General features: G+C 39.4%; 1 protein-coding gene across 2 annotated transcripts; it reads left to right on the top strand.

The window, feature by feature from the left end:
* The first annotated feature begins 13546 nt into the window (after positions 1–13546).
* On the top strand, positions 13547–18262 carry Prss37 (protease, serine 37). Of its 2 annotated transcripts, none has more exons than XM_006506525.4 (6): positions 13547–13681; positions 13822–14049; positions 15267–15408; positions 16728–16981; positions 17597–17733; positions 18005–18262. In XM_006506525.4, the coding sequence occupies exons 2-6, from the start codon at positions 14016–14018 to the stop codon at positions 18149–18151; spliced, it is 714 nt and encodes a 237-aa protein (XP_006506588.1). In that variant the 5' UTR covers positions 13547–13681; positions 13822–14015; the 3' UTR covers positions 18152–18262. The 2 variants fall into 2 exon arrangements, with proteins under 2 accessions (XP_006506588.1, NP_080593.1); NM_026317.2 differs by having other exon boundaries at positions 13574–13681; positions 13896–14049; positions 18005–18258.
* Positions 18263–26560: the final 8298 nt, after the last annotated feature.

The raw sequence follows: 26560 nt of genomic DNA, 5'->3' as shown, positions 1-26560 counted from the left end.
ATTGGCACAGGAGACAACTTCCTGAACTAAACACCAAAAGCTCAGGCACTGAGATCAACAATTAATAAATGGAACCTCATGAAACAGAAAAGCTTCTGTGAGACAAAGGAGACCATCAATAAGACAAAGTAGCAGCCTACAGAATGGGAAAAGATCTTCACCATACTACATTCCACAGATGACTAATATCAAAAATATATAAAGAACTCAAGAAACTAGACACCAACAAACCAAATAATCCAATTGAAAAATGGGGTATAGAGAAAAACAGAATTCTCAGCAGAGGAGTTTCTAATGTCTGAGAAACTTTCAACATCCTTAGTCATCAGAGAAATTCAAATCAAAACAACTCTTATGATTCCATCTTAGACCTATCAGAATGTCTATATCAAAAAGAAAAAGAAGAAGGTGACAGCACATGCTGGTTAGGATGTGCAGAAAGGGGGCACTCCTCCATTGCTCCTCCAAGTTGAAGTGCAAATATGTACAACCACCTTGGAAATCAATTTGACAGTTTCTCAGAAAATTGAGAACAGTTTCACCTCAAGACTCACCTATACCACTCTTGGGCATATACTCAAAAGATGTTCCACCATACCACAAGGACACTTATCAACTATGTTCATATGCTATTATTCATTATATATTATTATATTATTCATTATATATCATTCATAATAGCCAGAAACTGCAAACATCCTAGAGTTCCTCAACTAAAGAATGGGTAAAGAAATGTGGTTCATTTATACAATGGAAAATTACTTAGTTATCAAAAACAATGACACCATAGAATTTGCAGGCAAATGGATAAAACTAGAAGGAGAGCATCCTGAATGAGGCAATCTAGGCCCAAAAATACATAGATGCTATTCTCACTTTTAATTGGGCAATGGTGCTACAATCCACAGACCCAAAGAAGCTATGTAAAAAGGAGGACCCAACGGGTACGGATGTTGCCTGAATCTCAATGAGTAGGGGAAGTAGACAAGACATCAAGAGTAAATGGAGGAAGGGAACAAAGTGTGGGAGGAGAAGAGAAGAGCAGGAAGGATATACTGGACGGAGGATGGAAGGAGAAAATACTGAAAGAGAAAACCTGAATTGGGGGATGGGGTGGGCATCTCTGGGACAAGCTAGAAAATTTATGACCCTCTTTTCTTGCTCTTGTTCCCTTACCCTCTCCCCCTCTCTCTACATTTCCCTTCCCCCTGCCCTTCATGTGTTCATGTATGGCCTCTCCTCCTCCTTTTCCTCCTCTTCCTCCTCCTCCTTCTTCTTCTCTCTCTCTTTCTCTCTCTCTCCCTCCTACTCCCTCAACTCTCCTCCCCATGCCCTAAATAGACTCTATTCTAAACTAAAAAAAAAAAAAAAAGAAAGAAAAAAGAAAGAAAGAAAGAAAAGAAAACCATTCTCCTGGTCCTTTTTGCTGGGGCAGACTCTTGGCTGGTCTGCTCCAGTGAAGACACCATATCCTGACCCATCCTAGAGGACCCACTGAACTCAGAGCAGTAGAGGACTTGATGCACACAAAGGAGTTGAGGATCAGCTGCACTCAGAGCAGTTGGACAACAGCTTGACTGCTCCACTGATGACCCAATACTCTGAAGGCCTCCCAGGATATCTACTGCAGCCAGGGCAACAGATCTCCCCTGTGAAGAGCCCCAGTTGGAAGGCCCCACAGGTAGTCTGATACAGCCAAGGCTGCGGACCTACCAGGAAACCTGAAGCAGTCCAGGGACAAAAGAGGCACATAAAGCCACCCACAAAAACAAACTTATCAGGAACCAACAGTAATCTGTTTACTATCTCTCAATATTAATGGACTCAACTCATCTATACAAAGATATAAGCTAACAGAATAGATACGCAAACAAGATCCAGCATTTTACAGCATATAAAAAACCCACCTCAATACCAAAGACAGATACTATCTCAGAGTAAAAGAATGGACAAAGGTCTTCCAAGCAAATGGTCCCAGGAAATAAGCAGGAGTTGCCATCCTAATATCCAATAAAATAGACGTTAAACCAAAAGTTATCAAGGACACTTCATATTCATCAAGGGGAAAATCCACCAAGAGAAAGTCTCAATTCTGAACATATATGCCCCAAATGCAAGAGCACCCACATTCATGAAAGATACTTTACTAAAGCTCAAAGTACACATTGAATCCCACACATGGGAGACTTCAACACCTCACTCGCATTAATCAACAGGTCATTGAAACAGAAACTAAACAGAGACACCATGAAACTAAGAGAGGTTATGAACCAAATAGATTTAACAGATATCTACAGAACATTTCGCCCTAAAACAAACGACTACACCTTCTTCTCAGCACCTCATGGTACCTTCTCCAAAATCAACCATATAATTGGTCACAAAACAACCCTCAACTGATACAAGAAGACTGAAATAATGCCTTGCATCATATCAGATGACCATGGCCTAAGGATTGTCTTCAAGAACAGCAAAAACTACAGAAAGCCTATATACATGTGGAAACTGAACACTTCTTTACTCAGTGATAACTTGGTCAGGGAAGAAATAAAGAAAGAAATTGACAACTTCCTGGTATTTAATGAAAATGTTGACACATCATACCCAAATTTATGGGACACAACAAAAGCAGTGCTAACAGGACTGAGTGCCCTGGTAAAGAAACTGGAGAGATCTTAAACTAACAACAGAACACCTAAGAGCTCTAGAACAAAAAGAAGCAAACTTACCCAAGAGGAGTAGAAGGCAGGAAATAGTCAAACTCAGGGCTGAAATCAGCTAAATAGAAACAAAGAAAACAATACAAAGAATCCAGAAAACCAGAAGATGGTTCTTTGAGAGAATCAGCAAGATAGATAAACCCCTAGTCAAACTAACTAAAGGGCCTAGAACAATATCCAAATTAACAAAATTAGAAATGAAGAAGGAGACATAACAACAGAATCAGTGGAAATTCAAAAAATCATCTGATCCTACTGTAAAAGCCTATACTCAATGTACTGGCTGGTTTGTGTCAACTTGACACAAGCTGGAGTAATCAGAGAAAAGGGAGCTTCAGTTGAGAAAATGCCTCCATGAGATCCATCTGTAAGGCATTTTCTCAATTAGTGATCAAGGGGGAAAGGTCCCTTGTGGGTGGTGCCATCTCTGGGCTGGTAGTCTTGGTTCTATAAGAGAGCAGACTGAGCAAGCAAGGGGAAGCAAGCCAGTAAAGAACATCTTTTCATAGCCTCTGCATCAGCTCCTGCTTTCTGACCTGCTTGAGTTTCAGTCCTGACTTCCTTGGTGATGAACAGCAGTATGGAAGTGTAAGCTGAATAAATTCTTTCCTCCCCAACTTGCTTCTTGGTCATGATGTTTGTGCAGGAATAGAAACCCTGACTAAGACACTCAACAAAACTGGAAAATCTAGATGAAATGGATAGTTTTCTAGACAGATACCACATACCAAAGTCAAATCAAGAGCAGATAAACAGGCCCATACCTCACAAGGAAATAGAAGTCATTAAAAACCTCCAAACCAAAAACAAGCCCAGAGCTGATGGATTTAGTGCAGAATTCTACCAGATCTTCAAAGAAGACCTGATAACAACTTTCCTCAAACTATTCCATAAAATAGAATGAGAAAGGAACACTACTTTACTTGTCCTATGAAGCCACAATTACTCTGATACCCAAACCACACAAGGAAAGGATCCAACCAAAAAAAAAAACCAAACATACAAAACAAAAAACAACAAACAAACAAACAAACAAACAAAAAACTTTCAGACCAATCTCACTTATGACTATCAATACAAAAATACTCAAAAAAATTCTTGCAAACCAAATCCAAGAACACATGAAAACCATCATTCAACATGATCAAGTAGGCTTCATTCCAGGAATGCAAGGTTGGTTTAATATACAAAAATCCATTAACTTAATCCACTATATAAACAAACTCAAAGAAAAAAAATCACATGATCATCTCCTTAAATGCAGAAAAAGCATTTGACAAAATACAGCACCCCTTCAAGTTAAAAGTATTGGAGATATCAGGAATTCAAGGCCCATACCTAAACATAATAAAAGCAATTTACTGCAAACCAACAGCCAATAGCAAATTAAATGGAGACATACTTGAAGCAATCCCACTGAAATCAGGGACAAGACAAGGATGCCCACTTTCTCTGTATCTATTCAATATAGAATTCAGAGTTCCAACTCGACAATAAGACAACAAAAAGAGATCAAGGGGATACAAATTGGTAAAGAAGAAATAAAGGTATCACTATTTGCAGATGATACTATAATGTCCATAAGCAACCCAAAAAATCTACTAGAGAACTTCTCCAGCTGATAAACAACTTTAGCAAAATGGCCAGATATAATATTAACTCAAATAAATCAGTAGCCTTCCTTTATACAAAGAATAAACAGGCTGAGAAAGAAATTAGGGAAACAATTCCCTTCACATTAGCAACAAATAGTATAAAATATCTTGGGGTAACGCTAACCAAACAAGTGAAAGACCTGTATGACAATAACTTCAAGTCTCTCAAGAAAGAAATAGAAGATCTCAGAAAATGGAGAGATCTTACATGCTCATAGATTGGCAGAATTAACATAGTAAAAATGGCCATCATACCAAAGGCAACCTATAGATTTAATGCAAGCCCCATCAAAATTCCAACACAATTCTTCAAAGACATGGAAAGAACAATTCTCAAATTCATCTGGAGAGGCAAAAAACCTAGAATAGTGAAAACAATTCTTAACAATAAAAGAAGAGCTGGGGGAAATCACTGTCCCTGATCTCAAGCTTTACTACAAAGCAATGGTGATAAAAACTGCATGGTACTGGTACAGAGGCAGACACAATGATCAATGGAATAGAATTGATCTTTGACAAAGAAGCCAAAAATATACAATGGAAGAAATAAAGCATCTTCAATAAATGGTGCTGGTCTAACTGGCTGTCTGTATGTAGAAAAATGAAAATAGAGCCATATTTGTCACCTTGCACGAAGCTCAAGTCCAAGTGGATCAAGGACCTCAAAAAAAAAAAAAAAAAAAACCATACACTGAATCTAATAGAAAAGAAAGTAGGAAACAGCCTTGAACTTATTGGCACAGGGAATTTTTCCTAAACAGAACTCCAATGGCTCAAGAATTGATAAATGGGACCTCATAAAACTGGAAAGTTTCTGTAAGGTAAAGGACATAGTCAATAAGACAAATCAGCAACCTACAGATTGGGGGGAAAAAAATCTTCACTAGCCCCACATCCAGTAGAGGGCTAATATCCAAAGTATATAAAGAAAATATATCAAGAAGGTAATCATCAAAAAAACCAAACAACCCAATCAAAAAATGGGGTATAGAACTAAACCAAGAATTCACAACTGCGGACTCTCAAATGGCTGAGAAGCACCTAAAGAAATGTTCAAAGTCCTTAGTGATCAGAGAAATGCAAACAAAATGATCCTGAGATTCCACCTTACACCAATCAGAATGGCTAAGATCAAAACCACAGGTGACAACACATGTTAGAGAGGGTGTGGAGAAAGAGGAACACTCCTCCATTGCTGGTGGGATTGCATACTGGTACAACCGCTCTAGAAATCAATCTGGAGGTTCCTCAGAAAATTGCAAATAGACCTACCTGAAGACCCAGATATACCACTCTTGGGAATATACCCAAAAGATGCCCCACCATGCCACAGGAGCACATGTTCCACTATATTCATAGCAGCCTTATTTGTGATAGCCAGAAGCTGGAAACAGCCCAGATGTCCCACAACAGAAGAATGGATACAGAAAATGTGTTTCATTTACACAATGGAATACCACTCAGCTATTAAGTTGCAAACTTTATATGTCCTCATTCTTAAGAACTGAGTAGTACGGGGGAAAGCCAGGACCAAGAAGTGGGAGTGGGTGGGTAGGGGAATGCGGGGGTGGGGGGGTGGGGGGAGGGTCTGGGGGACTTTTGGGATAGTATTTGAAATGTAAATGAAGAAAATATCTAATTGAAAAAATAAATTAAAAAAAAAAGAATGAGGACATCCTAAGTTTTGCAGGCAAATGGATAGAACTAAAAAATATCATCCTGAGTGAGGTAACATAGACACAAAAGGACATGCATGGTATGTACTCACTAATAAGTGGATGTTGGTCCAAAAAAAAAAAAAAGTACAGAATACCCAATTCAAAAAGGTCACAGAACTCAAAAAGGTCAACAAGCTGAAGTGCCCAAGTGAGGACACCTCAGTCCCACTTGGGAGGGAGAAGAAAGCAATCACAAGTGGGGAGAGAGGGAGGGACCTGGGAGGGAAAGTGGACATGGGGGGAGTGTGGGGGGAGAGGAGAATGTGATCTAATATTGGGTGAGGGAAAAGGACTGAGAGCCAGCAGAAAGAATGGAAACAGGCAACCTTGGGAGATAAGAGGTTAGGGGGACCCTCCAGAATACAAGAGACCTGCGACATGAGAGACTCTCAGGACTCAAAGGGAGGAACCTTAGATGAAATTCCCAACAGTAGGGAGAGGGAACTTATAGAGCCCACCTCCAGCAGGAAGACAGGGCACCAAATGAAAGGGGAGGGGGAGCATCCCACATCTCTGACCCATAATTGTTACAGTCTGAAAGAATTACAGGGATGGAAATGGAGAAGAGCCGGAGGAAAAGAAGGTCCAGTGACAGGCCCAAAGTGAGATCCAGCTCAAGGGGAGGTCCCGAGGCCTGACAAGAATATTTCACATCTGTCCTTAACTTTATCTTGTGCCCAGATGCACCTCTCCAAGTATTATAGGTTGTATATACTTTTATATAAAATAACACTTGTTTATTTTCCTGATCATAAACTTTCAATGCTGTAACAACCTTTTACAAATGTTATATTCCCAGTTAAAATCTGAACAAAAAGAAGAAAGGAAAGAAAAGGAGAGGAGAGGAGAGGAGAGGCGAGGCAAGACAACGCGAGGCAAGGAAAGGCTCACACAGGCTAGTTTGATGGAGATGACTCTTCAATTGATGTCCCCTCTTCCCAGGAATGTCAAGTTAACGGCCATCTAGCACCTCTTAACTATACCTTTCATTGCCTTCACACACTTCTCAGTCACACCCTTGTAGCCATCACACACTTCTTAATCCATCTCTTGTTATAAGTCAAGCACATCAACTTTTCTATCTTGTTCTCCTTTTCTGAAGTGATAAGTTTTGTGATTCAGGGCTTTGGAAATTTGGCATAGGATAGACTTCTGTCCCATTATTATACATCACACAGCCAGAAACAGCAGTGTCCTGCAGCTAAGATAAAATAAAAATTATTGTGTAAGTAGTCTCTGATATTTTCCTAGTTAAAGAGTGATTAGAAAGCATTCTCCTTTCCTTTCCTGGCATCTCTTACCTTAGCAATGTTCTTCCTGATTCTGTTTCTAAATTTCTGAGAAAGTGCTCCTTAGAAGTCTTAGCCTAGACTTTGTGCTACTACTAGGTGAAATACACCCAATTGTTCAGCTTTCCTGACCTCAGTGACATTGCAGGCAAGTATGTGAAGCTGGAGAAACATCTGCATAAATGAGAATTATTCTTAGATTCACTGGTCCCTTGCAACCTGTGGCAATCCTCTTGCCTCTGCCTTCTAAGTACTGGGATTACAGGTATCTGTTGCCATACCTAGAATGGCCTCTTTCCATGAGTGTTCATCTCCTTAGCAACCAGGGCTTCCCTAACTGTACTTTACATGTTCTCCTTTGCTTACCAACTTAGTAAATTTTTCAAATCCTTCTCTTCTACTTTTTGCTACTTATTTTCACTGCAAATTTGGCTAAATGCCACCAGTAATAACCATTCTGCTGTCTGGATGTTCTATGTCATTAATAATTCTTCTGCCTATTAATTAGTTCATCACCTTTAAGCTCAGTCCCCCACAAGGTATCAGGACAAGGACAAAATGCATCCAAATCTTTGATCACAGTGTTGCAAGCATATCTTTCAGTCTGAATTACAATATAATACTCATTCTCATCTGAAATTTCATCAACAAGGCCTCAATAAGTGTCAACAAACATTCTCATCAATATTAGAATCTTTGAGCCCTTACCATAATCACCTGTTTAATTAACTTATAGCACTGTAGGCCAGGTTAGTCAGAGCAGATTAACTAATTCACCACTACTTACACCCAGTCTACTTTCTATTAGTTAGCTTTCTGCAACTATGTCAATTACATGAGGTAATCAGCTTGCAAAGAGAAAAGGTTTATTTTGACTTAGTTTTAGGGATTTCAGTCCATGCTTTAGGCCTGCATAGAAGGGGCAGGAACATGTAGTGAAACCTATTTACTTCATGAGCAGGACAACAAAAGATAGACTGAGAAAAATAGCAAGGCCCTAGAATCCACTTTAAGGACATGCCTTCAAATACACAAAGATCATACAATAGGCTCTACCTCTTAAGGTTTTCATCACCTCCTATGGTAGTTGGAGTGAGAATGGGCCCAATAGATTCATATGTTTGAATACTTGATTCCTACTTAGTGGAACTGCTTGAGAAGGATTAGAAGATAAGGGTTTCTTGGAAGGATGATGTCACCAGAGGTGGGCTTTGAAGTTTCAAAGGATTCATGACCCTCCCAGTGTGTTCTCTCTGCTTCCTGTTTTAGATCTGGGTGTGTGCTGTTCTAACGCTATACCTGCCTGCCTGCCTGCTGTTATGTTCCCTGCCATGATGGTTATGGACACCTATTCCTCTGGAACTGTAATCTCCAAATAATCTTTTCCTTTTATAAATTGCATTGGTTGTGATGATCTATCAAAGCAATATAAAAGTAAGTAAACCAAGTGAAAGATCTGTATGACAAGAACTTCAAGCCTCTGAAGAAAGAAATCAAAGAAGATCTCAGAAGATGGAAAGATCTCCCATGCTCATGGATTGGCAGGATCAATATAGTAAAACTGGCTATCTTGCCAAAAGCAATCTACAGATTCAATACAATCCCCATCAAAATTCCAACTCAATTCTTCAACGAATTAGAAAGGGCAATTTGCAAATTCATCTGTAATAACGAAAAAATCTAGGATAGCAAAAACTCTTCTCAATGATAAAAGAACCTCTGGTGGAATCACCATGCCTGACCTAAAGCTTTACTACAGAGCAATTGTGACAAAAACTGCATGGTACTGGTATAGCGACAGACAGACAGACCAATGGAATAGAACTGAAGACCCAGAAATGAACCCACACACCTATGGTCACTTGATCTTTGACAAGGGAGCTAAAACCATCCAGTGGAAGAAAGACAGCATTTTCAACAAATGGTGCTGGCACAACTAGTGGTTATCATGTAGAAGAATGCAAATTGATCCATTCTTATCTCCTTGTACTAAAGTCAAGTCTAAGTAAATCAAGGAACTTCACATAAAACTAGAGACACTAAAACTTCTAGAGGAGAAAGTGGGGAAAGCCTCGAAGATATGGGCAAAGGGGAAAAATTCCTGAATAGAACAGCAATGGCTTGTGCTGTAAGATCAAGAATCGATAAATGGGACCTCATAAAATTGCAAAGCTTCTGTAAGGCAAAAGACACTGTCAATAAGATAAAAAGGCCACCAACAGATTGGGAAAGGATCTTTACCAATCCTAAATCAGATAGGGGACTAATATCCAATACATATAAAGAACTCAAGAAGTGGGAGTGGGTGGGTAGGGGAGCAGGGTGGTGGTGGGGGTATAGGGAAATTTTGGGATAGCATTTGAAATGTATGTAAAGAAAATAATAAATTAAAAAATTAAAAAGTAAGTAAACCAAAGTGTCAAGATGGCAGTCACACTTCTAACACATGAACTTTTGAGAGACATTAAGAATGAGCAGCAGTTATGAAAGAGAAATGAAAACCTACATCCCCCCCCCCCAAAGGGGAGACCTAAAAGAAGTTCAAGGACCCCAATGCACCCAAGAGGCCTCCTTCGGCCTTCTTCTTGTTCTGTTCTGAGTACCTCCCCAAAATCAAAGGCGAGCATCCTGGCTTATCCATGGGTGATGTTGCAAAGAAACTAGGAGAGATGTGGAACAACACTTCAGTGGATGACAAGCAGCGCTATGAGAAGAAGGCTGCTGAGCTGAAAAAGAAGTACGGGAAGGATAGTGATGCCTACAGAGCTAAAGGAAAAAGGAAAACATGATGCAGCAAAAGAGGGGGTGGTCAAGGCTGAAAAAAGCAACAAAAAGAAGGAAGAGGAAGATGAGGAGGAGGAGGAAGAGGATGAAGAGGAAGATGAAAAGATGATGATGATAAGTAAGTTGGTTCTAGCACAGTTTTTTTTCTTGTCTAAAAGGCATTAAGCCCCCTGTACACAACTCACTCCTTTTAAAGAAAAAATTTGAAATGTAAGACTTTGTAAGATTTGTTTTTAAACTGTTCAATGTCTTTTTTTTTTTTTTTGTATAGTTAACGCACTACCGAATGTGTCTTTAGATAGCCCTGTCCTGGTGGTATTTTCAATGGCCACTAACCTTGCCTGGTACAGTCTGGGAGTTGTAAATTGGCATGGAAATTTAAAGCAGGTTCTTGTTGGTGCACAGCTCAAATTAGTTATATATGAGGACAGAAGTTTGTTTTTTGTTTTTTTCCCCCATTTTGGCTTTATTTTTTTCATCTTCAGATGTCTCTGATTCATATGTTTACATGAAGATAATTGTTGTTCTGTTAACTGATACCACTCTGTAACTGCAAAAGAAATGACGCTGTTTTGTTGTCACTATGAATGCTTCTAAGTAAATACAATTTTTTTATTAAAAAAAAAAAGAATCTGAGCAGCAATGATCTACTACTAGGATCATCTGATCTAATCTTTCTTTCTTTTCATTGATAAAACAAATCTAAAATCTGAAATGTATTGATTCTGTAATCAATTTTTCCATTATAGGCTATGAATTAAATCATAGTATATTAAATATTAGTATTTTACATATCCCTAATGAAAGAGGCAGTAAATGGGATAAAGTTATAATAGTTTACCCAAAGAACCAGTAGTAATAATAGATCTATAAACAGGTTTCTTAAGGATCATTCTGAGGTCTAAGATGAGCAACTAAACTCAGACTAAGTGGAAGGCAAGTAGAATCATAATGTGTACCATATATGCATAGGATCTTTCAAGTAAAGTCTATATAAAGCTACAGGACCATGAAAGCAACCCCTTTCCTCCTGATCTGAGGATCAGACATGATTGATGCAAAAGGTTGGAGCTATGATGAGAACCAAAGAACGGAGAAGAACCATCCACTTGACCACACAGAATACTGTTCTGTTCCCTCTGCTGTGTCCTCCACTACCATACCAAAACCTATTAGCTTGGACAAAGGATCCATCTTGGTTAGCACTAGAGATTCCTTTACTACTCAGTGTGCCTCAAGAAAGGGAAAAATCACAGAACAATAATCTCAATGCATGGGAAAAGAAAAATGAACCAGAAAAGAATTCTGTAGCAGTGACTTGTGTAATGGTGAGAGGAACTGGAAACCAAGCACAAAACTGAAGAGCCAACTATATACAGCATTAGAGGGGCACCGTTGCTGTGCTTCCTCTATTTGTCTATCTAGAGACATCGCTCTCCAATCCTTATACCCAGAGCTGTTTTCCAATTCGCTGATTGCCCTGGTCTGCTGACAGTGGTAAACTTCCCTTAAGAGGCAAATGTGCTAAGGGCTCCAGCTGCTGATAATCTTCTATAGCTTGTAGGGGGAAAGCTTGTTCAACATGAAACACAGAAGGATTAGAAATACAATCACACATTCTAAAAGTTAGTCATATGATAAATTTCCTGAAAGCTAAGTAGGTAGGTAGGTAGGTAGGTAGGTACATAGATACATATGTACATACATACATACATACATACAATACAGGATACAGATTGACTGATACTTGTTACATTGAAACATAAGAAGATAACCATTCTCAAGTATACACAAGCCCAGATGACAGAAAGACATTGATAAAGCTCTAATCATTGAAGAATTGCCAGTTAAATCAGTACAAGAGAGCTTTTAACTAAAAGGCATGATTTACTGCAGAACAACAATTAATGAGATCTATGAGACAAGAGAAAAATGAGATGAAAGATTTTAGCATGCAGACAGGACACAGATGGTTTCTTAGAGACATCTCAGGGAGATATGAGGCTAGATGTAGTTCAGCTTGGTAAGAACATACAATATATTTGACACATTATAGGCAAGAATGGTCACAATATAAACTTTAATTAGGCAGTAAAAGGTGAACATATAATCAGCGAAGAGCTGAACTCTGGGTCAGGTTGGGGTGTTGGCATTTGGGAATTAGGCACCAAAAACGCCCCTGTGAGTCCACCCTGGGACATACAGAAAGACCCTGACACATAAATAGTGAGAGGGCTGCCTTCTAGCCTATCTTCTTTCCTTTGTATCAGCTGCTAATCCCAGGAAACATTTCCTGCCAGGGCCTTCCCATGGTCACACCAGGCTGGAATGCAGAGCAGCATCTTCCTCAGGTCCCTTCTTATAAGCTGCTTCTTGCAGTAAATGGGAGCAAAGAACTTCACAACTAAACAATGTGCACAGACTGAGAGACCTTGAAGTCCTCAGTCCTAAGTTGGATGGATGTTTTCATCAATTCCCTCTCCCTAAACCTCAGGAAGCCTGCAAACGAGAAAGTGGAACGACTGGGAGAGCCATAAAGGATTCATGACCCCAAGGAGACAGCAAAGACAACAGGACTTATGTACATATGAACTCAAAGAAACTACAGCAGCACACACAAGCTCTGCCAGGGTCCCAGAGATGGGTTCCCACTGGCCAAAAAAAAAAAAAAAAAAAAAAAAAAAAATCTCCAATGAAGCCTTACTGGGTATATTAATCACACTTCAGGGTAGGCCCTATGCTCAGGAGTATTTAATTGGCCAACAGAAAACCTTTGTAGACCTTTTGTCTTTGTTTATTTGTTTGGGCATTTCTTTGGTCTTATTGGTCTTTTGCTTTTGAAGTTGGATGGGTAGCGGGTAGATAGGATCTGGGAGGAATTAGGAGAGAACAAAAACATGATCAACATATATTGTATGAAAATATTTTCCAACTAAGAAAACAGAAAACAGAGAGGAGAGGAGAAAATAGCACAGGGTAGGAACTCAGGCACTCACAGAGGGAGAGAATACTTGGCTTTGTGTCTGGAATTCATTGCATGTTCAAAGAATGCAAGCTGTTGAGGTTAATGCTCTTTTTTTGAGAGTATGTGCTCCCTAATATCAAATATTGACTTTGGTCATGCAATTAGCTGGAAAATCATTCATTACTTCATTATGTAAAAGTCACTTAAAGAGGCCTGTTTTTTTGAATTGTCATCAACACATTAAATCTTTATTTAATGTCATCTAGAATTCACACCGTTTCCTAACTGTCAAAGGTAATTAACTGTTCCCTGTGAGCTTTCATTTCATATCCTCAGCTCAGTGATGCTGATCAGGACCAAAAGAGACCCAGCTGGTGATGATATCTGAGTGATGAAACAGTGACAGATGTAACAAAGATGGGAGGGGCTAAGGGGTGCATGAAGTGACCATTGGGAGGTTCAGAGCAAACCATTAAGGGCATGCTCTCCCTGAGCCAAGGTAGAGAATCCTGTTCCTCACAGCTCTGTGCTCAGAAACTCTGCAAGAAAGGTGAGTCTTGAGCCTGGAGCTCCTCTTCCCAAACAGTTGAACTAGCTATATAGTGCATGGAGCTTTTAGGAGAGTAGCATATAGGATGACTTGGACTAAGAAGTTCATCAAATCAAACTTCTTTCCCTTTGTTTGAAAAGTCCCAGTAGAAGCATACTCTCCTGTTTCTCAGTCTTCCTATCTGGAGTTTTCTCCACCTGCTGATTTTGCCTAGAGCCCTTACCTATCCAAACCTGCTGGCTCCGGTAGACATCCCCCAGGAGACAAGTGAGCAGAAGATTCCGGCCTCTGCTGATCTTCTTTCTATACCTCGAAAGGAAAGAGCTGGACCATCATGAAACTTATTATCTATCTCACCATCCTAGCTGGTATGTATTTAAGACTTAGTACTCTGTTCATTACAGTGTGGGTTAACCTAAACATAGTGAGGTGAAATAAGTGGGTTGATGGCTTGCAGATTTATGCATATCTACTGATATGAGTAGAATCTGAGTCTCTTCAGTTAGAGCCCATCCAAGGGCTAAACACAAACAGTATACCCTAAGTATTAAGCTCTTGGATAGATTATGGCATATACCTGCCCTGTAGAACCCTCAACAATGAGAGTGCCCTCTGGTGATTGTGAAATATGAGCCTCATTGCTTTCGGGGAAGATCCTAATGTGATCACATGAGCAGAAGGCCCAGTTTGACTTCTGGTTTCTCCTCTGTACCATAACTTGGAATGCAGGAAGTGGTAAAGGTTAGAACAAAAGACTTAATTTGATGGTTTCTACTACTTCAGTCTCTGCTTCCATGAATTTGGGATTGAAGAATTTTCCACCAGCCCATGTCACATACTAGCTGGATTGACTTTGGGAAATCTAACTAACCCAGCACCTCATATAGAGCTCAAAATCTTTTGCCTTTATTAATAATCTATCTTCCCTGCTTTGAAGTTTTTAAGTATGGTTACACAGAGGTTAGGCATAGGCCCAGATGTGGGCAAGTTGGCAGAAGTACCAGTAAGAGCATAGAAGACAGCCCTAGTCTCAGCCTACATCTCTATTACACTCCACTGCTTTTTTTTTACTTTTTGAAAATTTTAAATCAAGTGTCACTATTTTTGATGTGTTCTACTTACTTGTGTGTTTTTTATTTCAATATCTAACATTATATATTAGATTTTTATGCTTCCAATGTTTAACAACTATTATGTATTACTAAAAATGTATACACTTATCAATTATCTTTGCCTACATCTGGTTATGTCTTTAAAATGGATTCCTATTGTTGGAATACTCAAGCGACAATTATGAACTAGTTATAGCTCTTGATGCCCATTTCTAAATTGCTTTCCAAGACAATAAAATCAATTTATGAGCAGAGACTATATCATTTATATTATACCTTTTCTTACAATGAATATTACCAATATTGCCATTATTTTTCTTAAAGTATGTCATTTTAATTTACATCTTTATTAGAGGAAAAACTACTTCCCCCAGACAACTGATTACTCCCTTAAAATCATTCATACTTCTTTACTGCTGGGAAGATGAGAATGTCTCATTTGCTCTGATATTTGTGTGATATTGTTTTCTCAGGAACAGCTTTAGTCACTCACTCATCTGTGCAGAAAGAGGACCATGCTCCCTACTTAGCATACCTCAAGTCTAACTTCAATCCCTGCGTGGGTGTCCTCATCAAAGCCAGCTGGGTGCTGGCCCCATCTCACTGCTATTTACCGTGAGTATTGAGCATCCCCTCCCCAAATAGGTTCTCCTCATCCTAGATCAGTGATTCTCAATTGGGGACAACTTTCCCCCCATGATATGTTTAGAAATGTCTGAAGGTATTTTGGATTTTCACAATCAGGAATAGTGCTACTAGCTTCTAATGGGAAGCATCCTAGAAAGATGCTGTAAATTTCCGTAGAAGATGTCTTCACCTAAAACTCGGTGCTGCTGTTGACAGACTGTTTTGTACTATGCTTCCCCTGCTGCCCCATGAGCTTTTCAAGGTTTTTCCTCCCCCTGGAAATGTGATTACATCTAGTCAAGTAGGGGTTCAGCAGGTGACTCAAATTCATAAGCTGAGTAAATTGAAAAGAGATGTTCTTTAAAGGAACTTATAGTATGAGATAGTTCCATGTCCCACCAGAGAAATATTGAGCAAATACAGTGACCGTCCTTATCCTAAGAGAAAAGAATGGTTTTAATAGAATAGGAACAATCACTGAATGAAGATGCTATGTGATAGGAACTGTGACTTTTGCCAAAAGGCACTTTTAAAAGTCTATGGCAGTACCTCCTGGAAAAGGTCTGGGAAGATAAATACTCCAACATCACTCTTCTTCCTCCAAATACTTTCTTGAACTTCCTATTGATTAGAAGCCAGAAAAGAAAGCTCATTGATTTAAACCACATCATCTTCCAAATCAAAAAGGGAGGAGGAAAAGGGGAGTTGTTGGTGGGCTTGTTATCCAACACTCTGGTCATTTTACTCTCATGCATCCACTAGAATGGAAATTACCCACTTGGATAAATGAGGCCCAAAGAGGGTTGAATACTAACTTTTACTTTTACATTCATTATTTTCCTCTCCCATGCACTACATTCAAAAACAGTAGATAATGACTCCACTGTTTACTCTGACTACAAGTAAATCACTACTGTGGGAGTGTGTCCAGCACTTCATTTGTAAAGTGAGAATTAACATAAGATCTACTGCACAAACGTATTATCAGTAAAAGGTAACCCAGATACAGTTCTTGTCGCAGTATCTTGCACAGTGTATCATCTAATATCCAAAATGGTGGTGGTGGTGATGATGTTGATGAACTGATGATTGTGAGTAATGATGATGAGTAATGATGATGCTGATGAGTGCTGATGATGGTGGTGAGTGATGATATCATGGAGGTGAGGGATAGTGGTGATAGTGAGTGATGATGATGAGATGATGATGTGGTGGTGGTGGTGGTGGTGGTAATGGGTGGGGGTGTAATAGGTGGGAATGTAGTGGTGATAGTAACAGTGGTTTCTTCCTATCCCTTCTTCCTCCAGAAATCTGAGGGTGATGTTGGGAAATTTCAAGAGCAGAGTCAGAGATGGGACAGAGCAGACAATTTATCCCATCCAGATTATCCGCTACTGGAACTACAGCCACACAGCCCCACAGGATGACCTCATGCTTATTAAACTAGCTAAGCCTGCCACCTTCAACCACAAAGTCCAGGTTCTTCCCATAGCCACCACTAATGTCCGGCCAGGCACTGTCTGTACACTTTCAGGTTTGGACTGGAGTCAAGAAAACAATGGTAAGCACACCTTCCACAGCAAGGAAAGCCATCAGCTTCACCCTTAATGAGGAACAGCCATGTCCTCAGAGCTGGAAGGTGGGATGGAGTAGAAAATGGCTAAAGGGAGGATCTACAGGAGTGGTCTAAGAGAGAGCTGTCTAGAATTCCAGTGCTCCTCTACTGTCAGGGGGTCAAGTAAACCTTCAGTGGCCTCTGCAGAATTCCAGCAGCTGGATCTCATGGGCCATCTGACTGCATGAAGGACATCCCTTATAGTCACAGACACCATTTACATTAAGGAGGTGGTGGCCCTACTCCCTGTACATGTGCATTTCACATGTAAGGGATAGTTTTGGAGAACCTGAATCAGATCATTTATAGATACAGAGTAGAAGGAAAATTGCATTCCAAAGCACACAGGTCTATTTCACACTGGTAAAATGAAACTATGTGTACCTGGTACTTCATTTGTGAAATGAGGATAATCTGCAGGGTTAACACTCAATAACACAAAACTTTGGGGGAGTTGTTCTCCTTTCTCACCTTTCTAATTTTTTTATGCATACACAAAGTACTACCCATTGAAGTATAGGAGGTAAGGGTTAGGGATAAGCCAGATGTTGTTCCCCTCAGGCAGGCACCCTGACTTACGGCAGAACCTGGAAGCTCCCGTGATGACGGACAAAGACTGCCAGAAAACTCAACAAGGAAGCAGCCACAGAAACTCCTTATGTGTCAGATTTGTGAAAGTATTCAGCCGAATTTTTGGGGTAATCTTTTTGTCTATGTTCAAATTTCATTTATTTGTATGTGTCTAGTTGACTATTTAATCATAATACATTTTAATTTCCAAGTAACTTGAGACTTTGTAAGGTTGTTGCAATGACACCTGCTTTTTTTCAGTCATAATCTTCCTACAAAGAATTTTTAGTTATTAAAGAGCATCATATATCCCTGGTTAATCACATCTTGCTGATGTTCATTGGCTTGAATTTTTAAATTTTCTCTCTCCCTCACCCCTTCTTCTCCCATCTCTGGCAGGAGGTTGCTGTAGCTACTGTCATTTGTAAAAACAAGCTCCAGGGAATTGAAGTTGGACACTTCATGGGAGGGGACGTTGGCATCTATACCAACATTTACTCATATGTACCATGGATTGAGAAAACCACTAAGGAGAAGATGACATGATGCCCTGCTTTTCCCTCCGCATCTCATTGCCTCTGCCATTGACTGAAGGAGCTTACATGGTCCCTAAACTCAAATAAACTCTCCAAACAGAAAGTTTGGAATGCAGCACCCTGGGAGCCTATATCTTACTTGTGTCCATGTCCACACCACATTATGATGGGAAGAAATGGGCTGCTACTATATTATGCTGGGTTCTGCTCTCTATCATGCATAATGTTCACAACAAACCTTTGAATTTATCATTTTCCCTTCATCAAACAATTTTTGAGTCCAAAGCATCACTATTAATTAGTAGCTATCAAAGCTTGGAAAGAAATTGAATGGAATGGAGTGTGAAATATATTTCACACCCTGTGATATATGGAATAATCCATGGTATTGCTGTGGGCTCAGGGCTGACTCATAACAAAAAAAGTGAGAAAACGTGGGACAGTTCTTTAAGTTCAAAGAAAAGGGTAGGACGGGCAGGCTTGAAATCTTGGCAGCTACCCACGGAAGGCAAGTAGAGGGAGCTAGAAAGTTATGCTTCCTAAGGGGGAAAAAATCTCATAAAATCTCAAGCAAGGTCTATGAGCACCTATCCCAATAGGTGGGACTCATCAAAGAATATACATGGAGGGATCCATAGGTCCAGCTGCATATGTAGCAGAGGATGGCCTTATCTGGCATCAATGGGAGGGAAGGCCCTTGGTCCTATGAAGGCTTGATGCCTCAGCGTAGGGGAATGCCAGGGTGGTGAGGTGGAAGTAGGTGGGTGGGTGGGTGGGTGAGCACCCTCCTAGAAGCAATGGGAAGGAGCTGGAATAGAGGGTTTTTGGAGGAGAAACTGGGAAGGAGAATAACATTTGAAATGTAAATAAATTAAATAACCAATAAAATAAAACAAAATAAAGGAGTAGTCATTCCTTTCCTTTCTTTACCATGTCTTCAGGAGTGCCATTTTTCTTCCCACCATTTGACTTACAGTGGTGGTCTTTAGGGGCTATAGCAGGACATTTTCATTAGTAGAGGAGGGGGTTCCTATCAAAGGAGGCTCCCTATTTTGTCCAGACATAGGAATTATATATTACCTAAATCAAAGAGTGATATAGATAGACTAACCTATATCACAAAGAGATATATGATAGGCCAGCCCTGCCATTTGCACTAGAGAATGTTATCAACAAAAGGCAGATTACAATTGATTCCTCCATACTACTACATGTTCCCAAGGTCCCTGAGAAACAAATAGCTATAGAACTGAAGCCCTTTCCCTGCCTTCCTGGCTACCATCCCATCTCAGCTTCACAACAGATACTGGCTCCTGTTTCCCTGCTACTTCATTCAAAAGACTTCAGGTGGCTAAGTTCTCAAGTATTAGAAGAAATTATCCTAAGACCTGCTCATCTCATGGCTGCATTGATACCAGCATGCTACAGAGGAAGAGCCCACACATGGGAAAAGTGAGAAGTAAACAGTGAAACTTGAGGCCAATATCAACAATTTACGTGAAAAAAAATTGTTGATTCAGCATCAAGGTAAAAATGACATCTACATGTAAGGAAGATGGGCATCCCAGGGCAGCTGTTGGACAAGAGAATCAGAAGTCTGGGATGGGATAAAGGAAAGAAACTGTGCTTAGCCACAGACTCTGACCATGACCTTCACCAAGGCAGGAAAGCAGGTTCCAGAAGACCGGCTGAGAAACCAGTAAGGTATTGCTATTTACCTTATATGGTTTTGTACCCTTAAAATCAAATGTTGAAACTTAATTTTCCAAAGTGATGGTATCTGGAGGTGGGGACTTGGTAGATGATTAAGTTGTAAGGTTGGGTTCTCTGTGAGTGGCACAGGGGTCCTCATAAAAGAAGATCCAGAAAGCTGCCTTCTCTCCTCATACAATGTGAAGTTACAGCCAGAACATCTCAAATTTCTGTACAGAAGATACTGTAACAAGCCAGACAACCAAGTTTGGAATTGACTGTGGTGTTATACCTATGATAGAAACATGGCATAGAGCAGGAGACAGCATTTATAAACTCTTACAGAATAAGAACTTAGGAAAAGACCAACGTATCTGGAAGGCACAGCTGGAGTCCAGTTCATTTATACAAAGCTTGTGACTTAAGTTTAACCTAATATTTTCACTGTGGATCCACACGTCAAACTAGTTTCGATTTATGGTTGGTTTTACTGCCATGTGCAAATTCTGTTTAGAGGTAACATGTTCCTGTGATGCAATGGTGGGATCCCTTAGGGCGATTTGTACAAAAGCAGGCCATTAGATTGCCCACCTCATGACATATATTTTGAAACACTCATTAAATTACTCTACTGATTGTGCTATTTTTCATGAGATTTATAAAATATCGTCTTCAATTTAAGAGAGTTTTACTTCTTCCTTTATAATCTATGTGCATTTTATATGTTTTGCTGACATCACCCAGGCTACAGCTTCTGGTCCAATGTTGAAGTTGGGAAAAATAAATATCACTACCTTATCCTTGACTTTAGGGAAAAATAATCCAGTATGTCACCATTATATGCATTTTAAAATGCACTGACTTGAAGTTACAACCCATCCCTACTTCACAGAGAGATGTCTGTTTATTATAAAAGAAGATTGAATCTTATCAAGTGCTCTGCTCTCTGCTACCAAGATGATCATGACGATGCCTTATGTTCTATTGATATGACATAGTATCTTTATGGACTTTCAAATGGAAACAGCCACACACGAAAAAGTACTACCATGTGTGGTATCTGGTCCTTATCAGCTGCTGAAACTGAATTTTCTAGTAATTGAAAATTACTATATATGTTGACTATCTAGCTATCTGTATTCATGTGCATTTTTGATCTGTGTTTCTTTTTTCTCTTGCAATATCTTCATCTGATTTTGTTATAAATGTAAAATTGACCTCATTGAATGAGTAAGAATGTATTCCTTCCTGTTTTCCTCCTTAAATAGATATTAGAAAAGGTTGATATTAATCTCATCAATATTTGGCAAAGTCACAATGAAATCCAACACGTCTTACACTTTTTTGTGGAAACATCATTATTATAAATTTATTCTATTTAATAGATCTAGCCATCCTTCATATTTCTCTTGGGGGGGGGTGTTTTACTGTTGCCCGGATAAATATCAATATGTTAGTTTTTCATTATAATACTAAAACATCTGAATGAAATACTTTCAGGGATAAATGGGGGTTTGGAGGTTTTAATTCATTCTCTGGATTTGGTTTGTTGCTGTGGGCCTGAGGTAAAACTAAAACATCGTGTTGAGAATGTGTGGTGGAGGGAAGCTACATACTCTGTGGCCACAGGAAGAAAAGAGAATGAGGGAGAGGCCTGGGTCAAGATATAATCACCAGAACACATCGTCAGTGGCATACTTCCTCCAACTAAACCTCACCTCTAAAAGTCACCAGACCTCCCAGGAAAGCTATCGAATTATGAATCCATCACTAGTAAATGCAGAGCTCTCATGGCCCAGGCATTTTCTAATCACCTCTCCCCTCACATTGCCTTGAGTTAGCACGTCTCTTATAGGAACAGAGACAGGAGGGACTCCATATCCAGTCCATACACTTCTTAGCAAGGTTCCACAATGCAGGAATTCTCGGAATCAAGACCTTGATCATTATATACGCTCACCTTTATTCAGTATTGCATTCTCTTCAAACAACTTGATCATTTGTATTTTTAACATCTTTTATATTTATATGGGCCTCTAATTTAATATCTTGTTTATTTCTGTCTGGTTTGGACATTAATTTTTTTTAATGATGCTAATTTCTACAACAGTCACTGCTGCTTTCTCCACACCTTTATCTGCAACTCTCACAGCTTGTTTTCCTTGCCAAATTGCAAGTTTTATTTCCTGCTTCTCTAGCTGCTCTGTCTCATAAGAGCAGAAACAATGCCAACTTCCTTAAAGACACCCTGCTTGAAATACTCTCCATCAAACAAATTCCTCCATCACACTTACTCAAGTTCTTAGGGCGTGGGCAGAATGGAGCTAGATTTTTTTTTTGACAGAATGCAATGAGTATTTGGTTCTATAACTAAAATATAGCTAATCAAATTTAACAGAAAGAAATGAAGTACAATAATAATAGCCCTAATGGGTAGACTTCTAAAGTTACTACTCAATTATTTATATTACGACAGATATGAGGCTGCTTTGTGGTTTAGGAAGAATGTAACCCTGACCTCCGTGCTCATTAAGCAAGAATCATGTATTGATCATTATTATCTTAGGTAGTGAAAGTAATCACTAGAAAATCTAAAAAGTATGAAAAATTATTGATTATAGCCAAGAGGGGGCTAATAATGGTGAATGTATATTTTTCTGTACTGTTTGAACTATGTTTTCTCATGTTCATATATTACATTCCATCAATTTAAACATCTACTCCAAGTTGATTCCACACCAAAGCATAACACATAATTGTAAAGAAGGCCACACACACACACAGCTACAATTCTGAAAATGCAAACTACAAAGGATGTAATTACATAGGATTCAATTCAAGAACAGAGATTTGCCTCCATATTTGTATTCTTGCTAAAACACAAAGCAGGCTCACACCTGTCACAAATTAAATCATCCACAAGAAGGGTAAGGAAATCAAATTCCAAAAGGTTCATGGAACAGAATATAATTTTATTGAGCTATAATTGGTAAATTAAAGACTATATTTATATTTTATGTAAACATCATGGAGTGATTAGCACAATCAAGTTAATACACCCATTGCCTCACATGACATTCTCTCTCTATCCCTCCTCCTCTCTAGTACCCAGAAAAATAAGCTCTCTCTCTCCCCTCCCCCATCAACCTCTCCTCCCCAACCTCCACCTAATGTTTGGCTGGGGGTCTCTGCATCAGTTTCCATTAGTTCCTGGGTGAAGCCCCTAAGATGACAGATATGCTAGGCTTCTGTTTGCATGTATAACAGAATATCACTAATAGTAACTGGGGTGAGCTCCCTCTCATGACATAGGCCTCAAGTTGGGCCATTCATTGTTGGGCCCTTTCCTCAAATTCTGCTTCATCTTTACCTCAGCATGCACAAGAAGAGGGGGGAGAAGCTGCAATAGAATTGTAAATAGATAACTTAATAAAAACAAACAAACAAAATAACACATTCCTGACCTTCAGCTTTAATGTAGCAGTGCCTGGCAATGTGTGTTGAAGATGTGGTAAGTAATTTTGGTGGTTTAACTTAAATATATTTGTGAGTGAGAGAGAGAGAGTGAATAATATTCCTTTGCAATTTTATGTTCCACTTTATTATGTGACAGTGGTCATTAGGTTGGATTCACATCTTGACTACTTTTGTGTTCTTAAAGAAAACCAAATCATGGAAATTGTGATCTGTCAAGAAACTTGAATTTAGCTCCAAAGTACAGCATATTATCAAATTTGAAATATAACTTGTTACTTCATGTGTTTGAAACTATTAATAAGCTTAATCATTCCTCAGGATAATCCTAGTATATTTTGTGTGTGCAAAATGACCTACCAAGATTAACAGACTGAAGAGTGAGACTGGTACTTCAGGAGGCCAGCTTGGGATCATGAAAAGAAAGCTAGACCAGGAGTCAGAGAGCAGCAATGGCTCCAGCACTGTCACAGTTCTCTGTGAACATGTAGGCAAGCCGCCATCTTCGTCAGGGCTCAGTTTCTTTCCTGTGTGTGTGTGTGTGTGTGTGTGTGTGTGTGTGTGTGTGTGTGTGTGTGATGGCTCATATTTGTTTGTTTATTTATTTATTTATTTATTTATTTATTTATTTATTTACATTTCAAGCGTTATCTTCTTACCTGGATCTCCCCACTCCCCGAACCCCCTATCCCATCCCTCCTCTCCCTGCTTCTATGAGGGTGTTCCTCCACCCACTCACCTACTCCCGCCTCCCTGCCCTCAATTCCCCTATACTAGGGCATCTATCGAGCCTTCAAAGGAACAAGGACCTCTCCTCCCATCGATGCCTGACAAAGCCATCTTCTGCTACTACACTCATTGCAATGGTTGGCTATGAGCATCCAACTCTATATTTATAAGGCTCTGGCAGGGCCTCTCAGGAGACAGCTATATCAGGCTCCTTTCAGCAAGCATTTCTTGGCATCTACAATAGTGTCAGAGTTTGGTGACTGTATCTGGGATGAATCCCCAGATGGGACAGTCTCTGGATGGCCTTTCCTTCAGTCTCTGCTCTACACTTTGCTCTATATTTGCTCCCCTAAGTATTTTGTTCCCCTTTCTAAGAAGGACCGAAGCACCCACATTTTGGTCTTCCTTCTTCTTGAGCTTCACGTGGTCCGTGAATTGTATCTTGGGTATTCCAAGCTTTGGGGTTTATATCTACTTATCAGTGAGTGCATACCAAGTGCGTTCTTTTGTGATTGGGTTACCTCACTCAGGAAGATATTTTCTAGTTCCATCCATTTGCCTAAGAATTTCATGAATTCATCATTTTTAATAGCTGAGTAGTAGTCCATTGTGTAAATGTACCACATTTTCTGTATCCATTCCTCTGTTGAGGGACATCTGGGTTCTTTCCAGCTTCTGGCTATTATAAATAAGGCTGCTATGAACATAGTGGAGCATGTGTCCTTGTTATATGTTATATGGAGAATCTTTTGGGTATATGCCCAGAAGTGATGTTGTTGGGTCCTCAAGTAGTACTATGTTTGATTTTCTGAGGAATCACCAGACTGATTTCCAGAGTGGTTGTACCAGCTTGCAATCCCACCAACAATGGAGGAGTGTTCCTCTTTCTCCACATCCTCTCCAGTATCTGCTATTATCTAAGTTTTCGATCTTAGCCATTCTGACTGGTGTGAGGTAGAATCCCAGGGTTGTTTTGATTTGCATTTCTCTGGTGACTAAGGATGTTAAACATTTCTTTAGGTACTTCTCAGCCCTTTGAGTTTCCTTAGCTGAGAATTCGCTGTTTAGCTCGGTTCCCCATTTTTAAAATAGGGTTATTTGTTTCTCTAGAGTCTAACTTCTTGAGTTCTTTGTATATGTTGGATATTAGCCCTCTATCAGATATAGGATTGGTAAAGATCTTTTCTCAGTCTGCTGGTTGCTGTTTTGTCCTTTGCCTTACAGAAGCTCTGCAATTTTATGAGGTTCCATTTGTTGATTCTTGATCTTAGAGCATAAGTCATTGATGTTCAGGAACTTTTCCCCTGTACCCACGTATTCCAGATCAGGGCTCAGTTTCTTATAATACAAATAGGAGCTTTATGACTAGTGAGTGCAGATAACCAGTCATCTTCAAAATATTCATGTTTATTATGGGCTAGTTCCAGTCATTACCAATATGAAAAAAACAAACTAGTGCTGTAAATCTGTGACCAGTTGGTCTCCAACCAACAAACACTAAAGTTCCAGTTGTGGCTACGGGGCGGCTAAAGTGAACCAAGAAGGTGAAGCTATGACTTTCTCATGAGCTTTGCTCTTTTGAGAACAGAATAAGTGTATTCAGTGCCCATTTTGCCCCACTCAGGCCCCAACTCTTGCATATTAACATAGATTATAGCAGTTAAATGACTTTCACCCTAAAAGGTAAGACTGGAGCTCAAAGAATTTTCCAGAATGTAAATGTCTTATTATTCGATTAGATTTACTTAAGTGAAGAAGTGGGAAATTGATTGCTCCTTAAATGAAGCTTGTCTATGGTTACTACCATTGATAGATAAGTAAATGCCCATAAAAATTAATAACATTGTGATGGTTTGCAAATGCTCCACCCAGAGAATGGCACTAGTAGTTGTTACCCTATTGAAGTAAGTGTGTCACTGAGGGTGTGAGCATTCGAAGACCCTCATCCCAGCTGCCTGGAAACTAATATTCTGCTATCAGCCTTTGGATGAAGATATAGAACTCTCAGCTCCTCCTGCACCATGCCCGCCTGGACACTGCCATGCTCCTACCTTGATGATAATGGACTGAACCTCTGAACCTGTAAGCTAGCCCAATTTAAATGTTGTCTTTATTAAGAGTTGCCTTGGCTATGGTGTCTCCTCACAGCAGTGAAACCCCAACTAAGGCAAACATAAATTCTAACATTTTATTTTCAATATAAGAAAATATAACATGTATATATAACATAAAAAGTAATTAATCATTTACCATATAGAGAGGGAATATCATAAAACTTCTACCAAACATAAAGTCCCATCTTTAATTCACTAAAATAATTTATTTTACATTGTCAGAAAAAAGCAATGTTAGTCTTTAAGTTGGTATCAAAGTAGAAAAAAAATCTTTAAAGATATGAAAAATCCAACTTTTTCATAGAGAACTAGCAAAACATGGTCCCCCCCCAAATATCCTTACTTCCCCGTTTCCCTTCAATCATGGGCTCCAGGCTCTGTAACCACACACTGTCTTCTACAAAGCGTCT

Source organism: Mus musculus, chromosome 6 (assembly GCF_000001635.26).
Source record: "Mus musculus strain C57BL/6J chromosome 6, GRCm38.p6 C57BL/6J".
NCBI lineage: Eukaryota > Metazoa > Chordata > Mammalia > Rodentia > Muridae > Mus > Mus musculus.
Note: the sequence above shows the minus strand (reverse complement) of the source record. Positions and strands in the feature narration are given on the sequence as shown.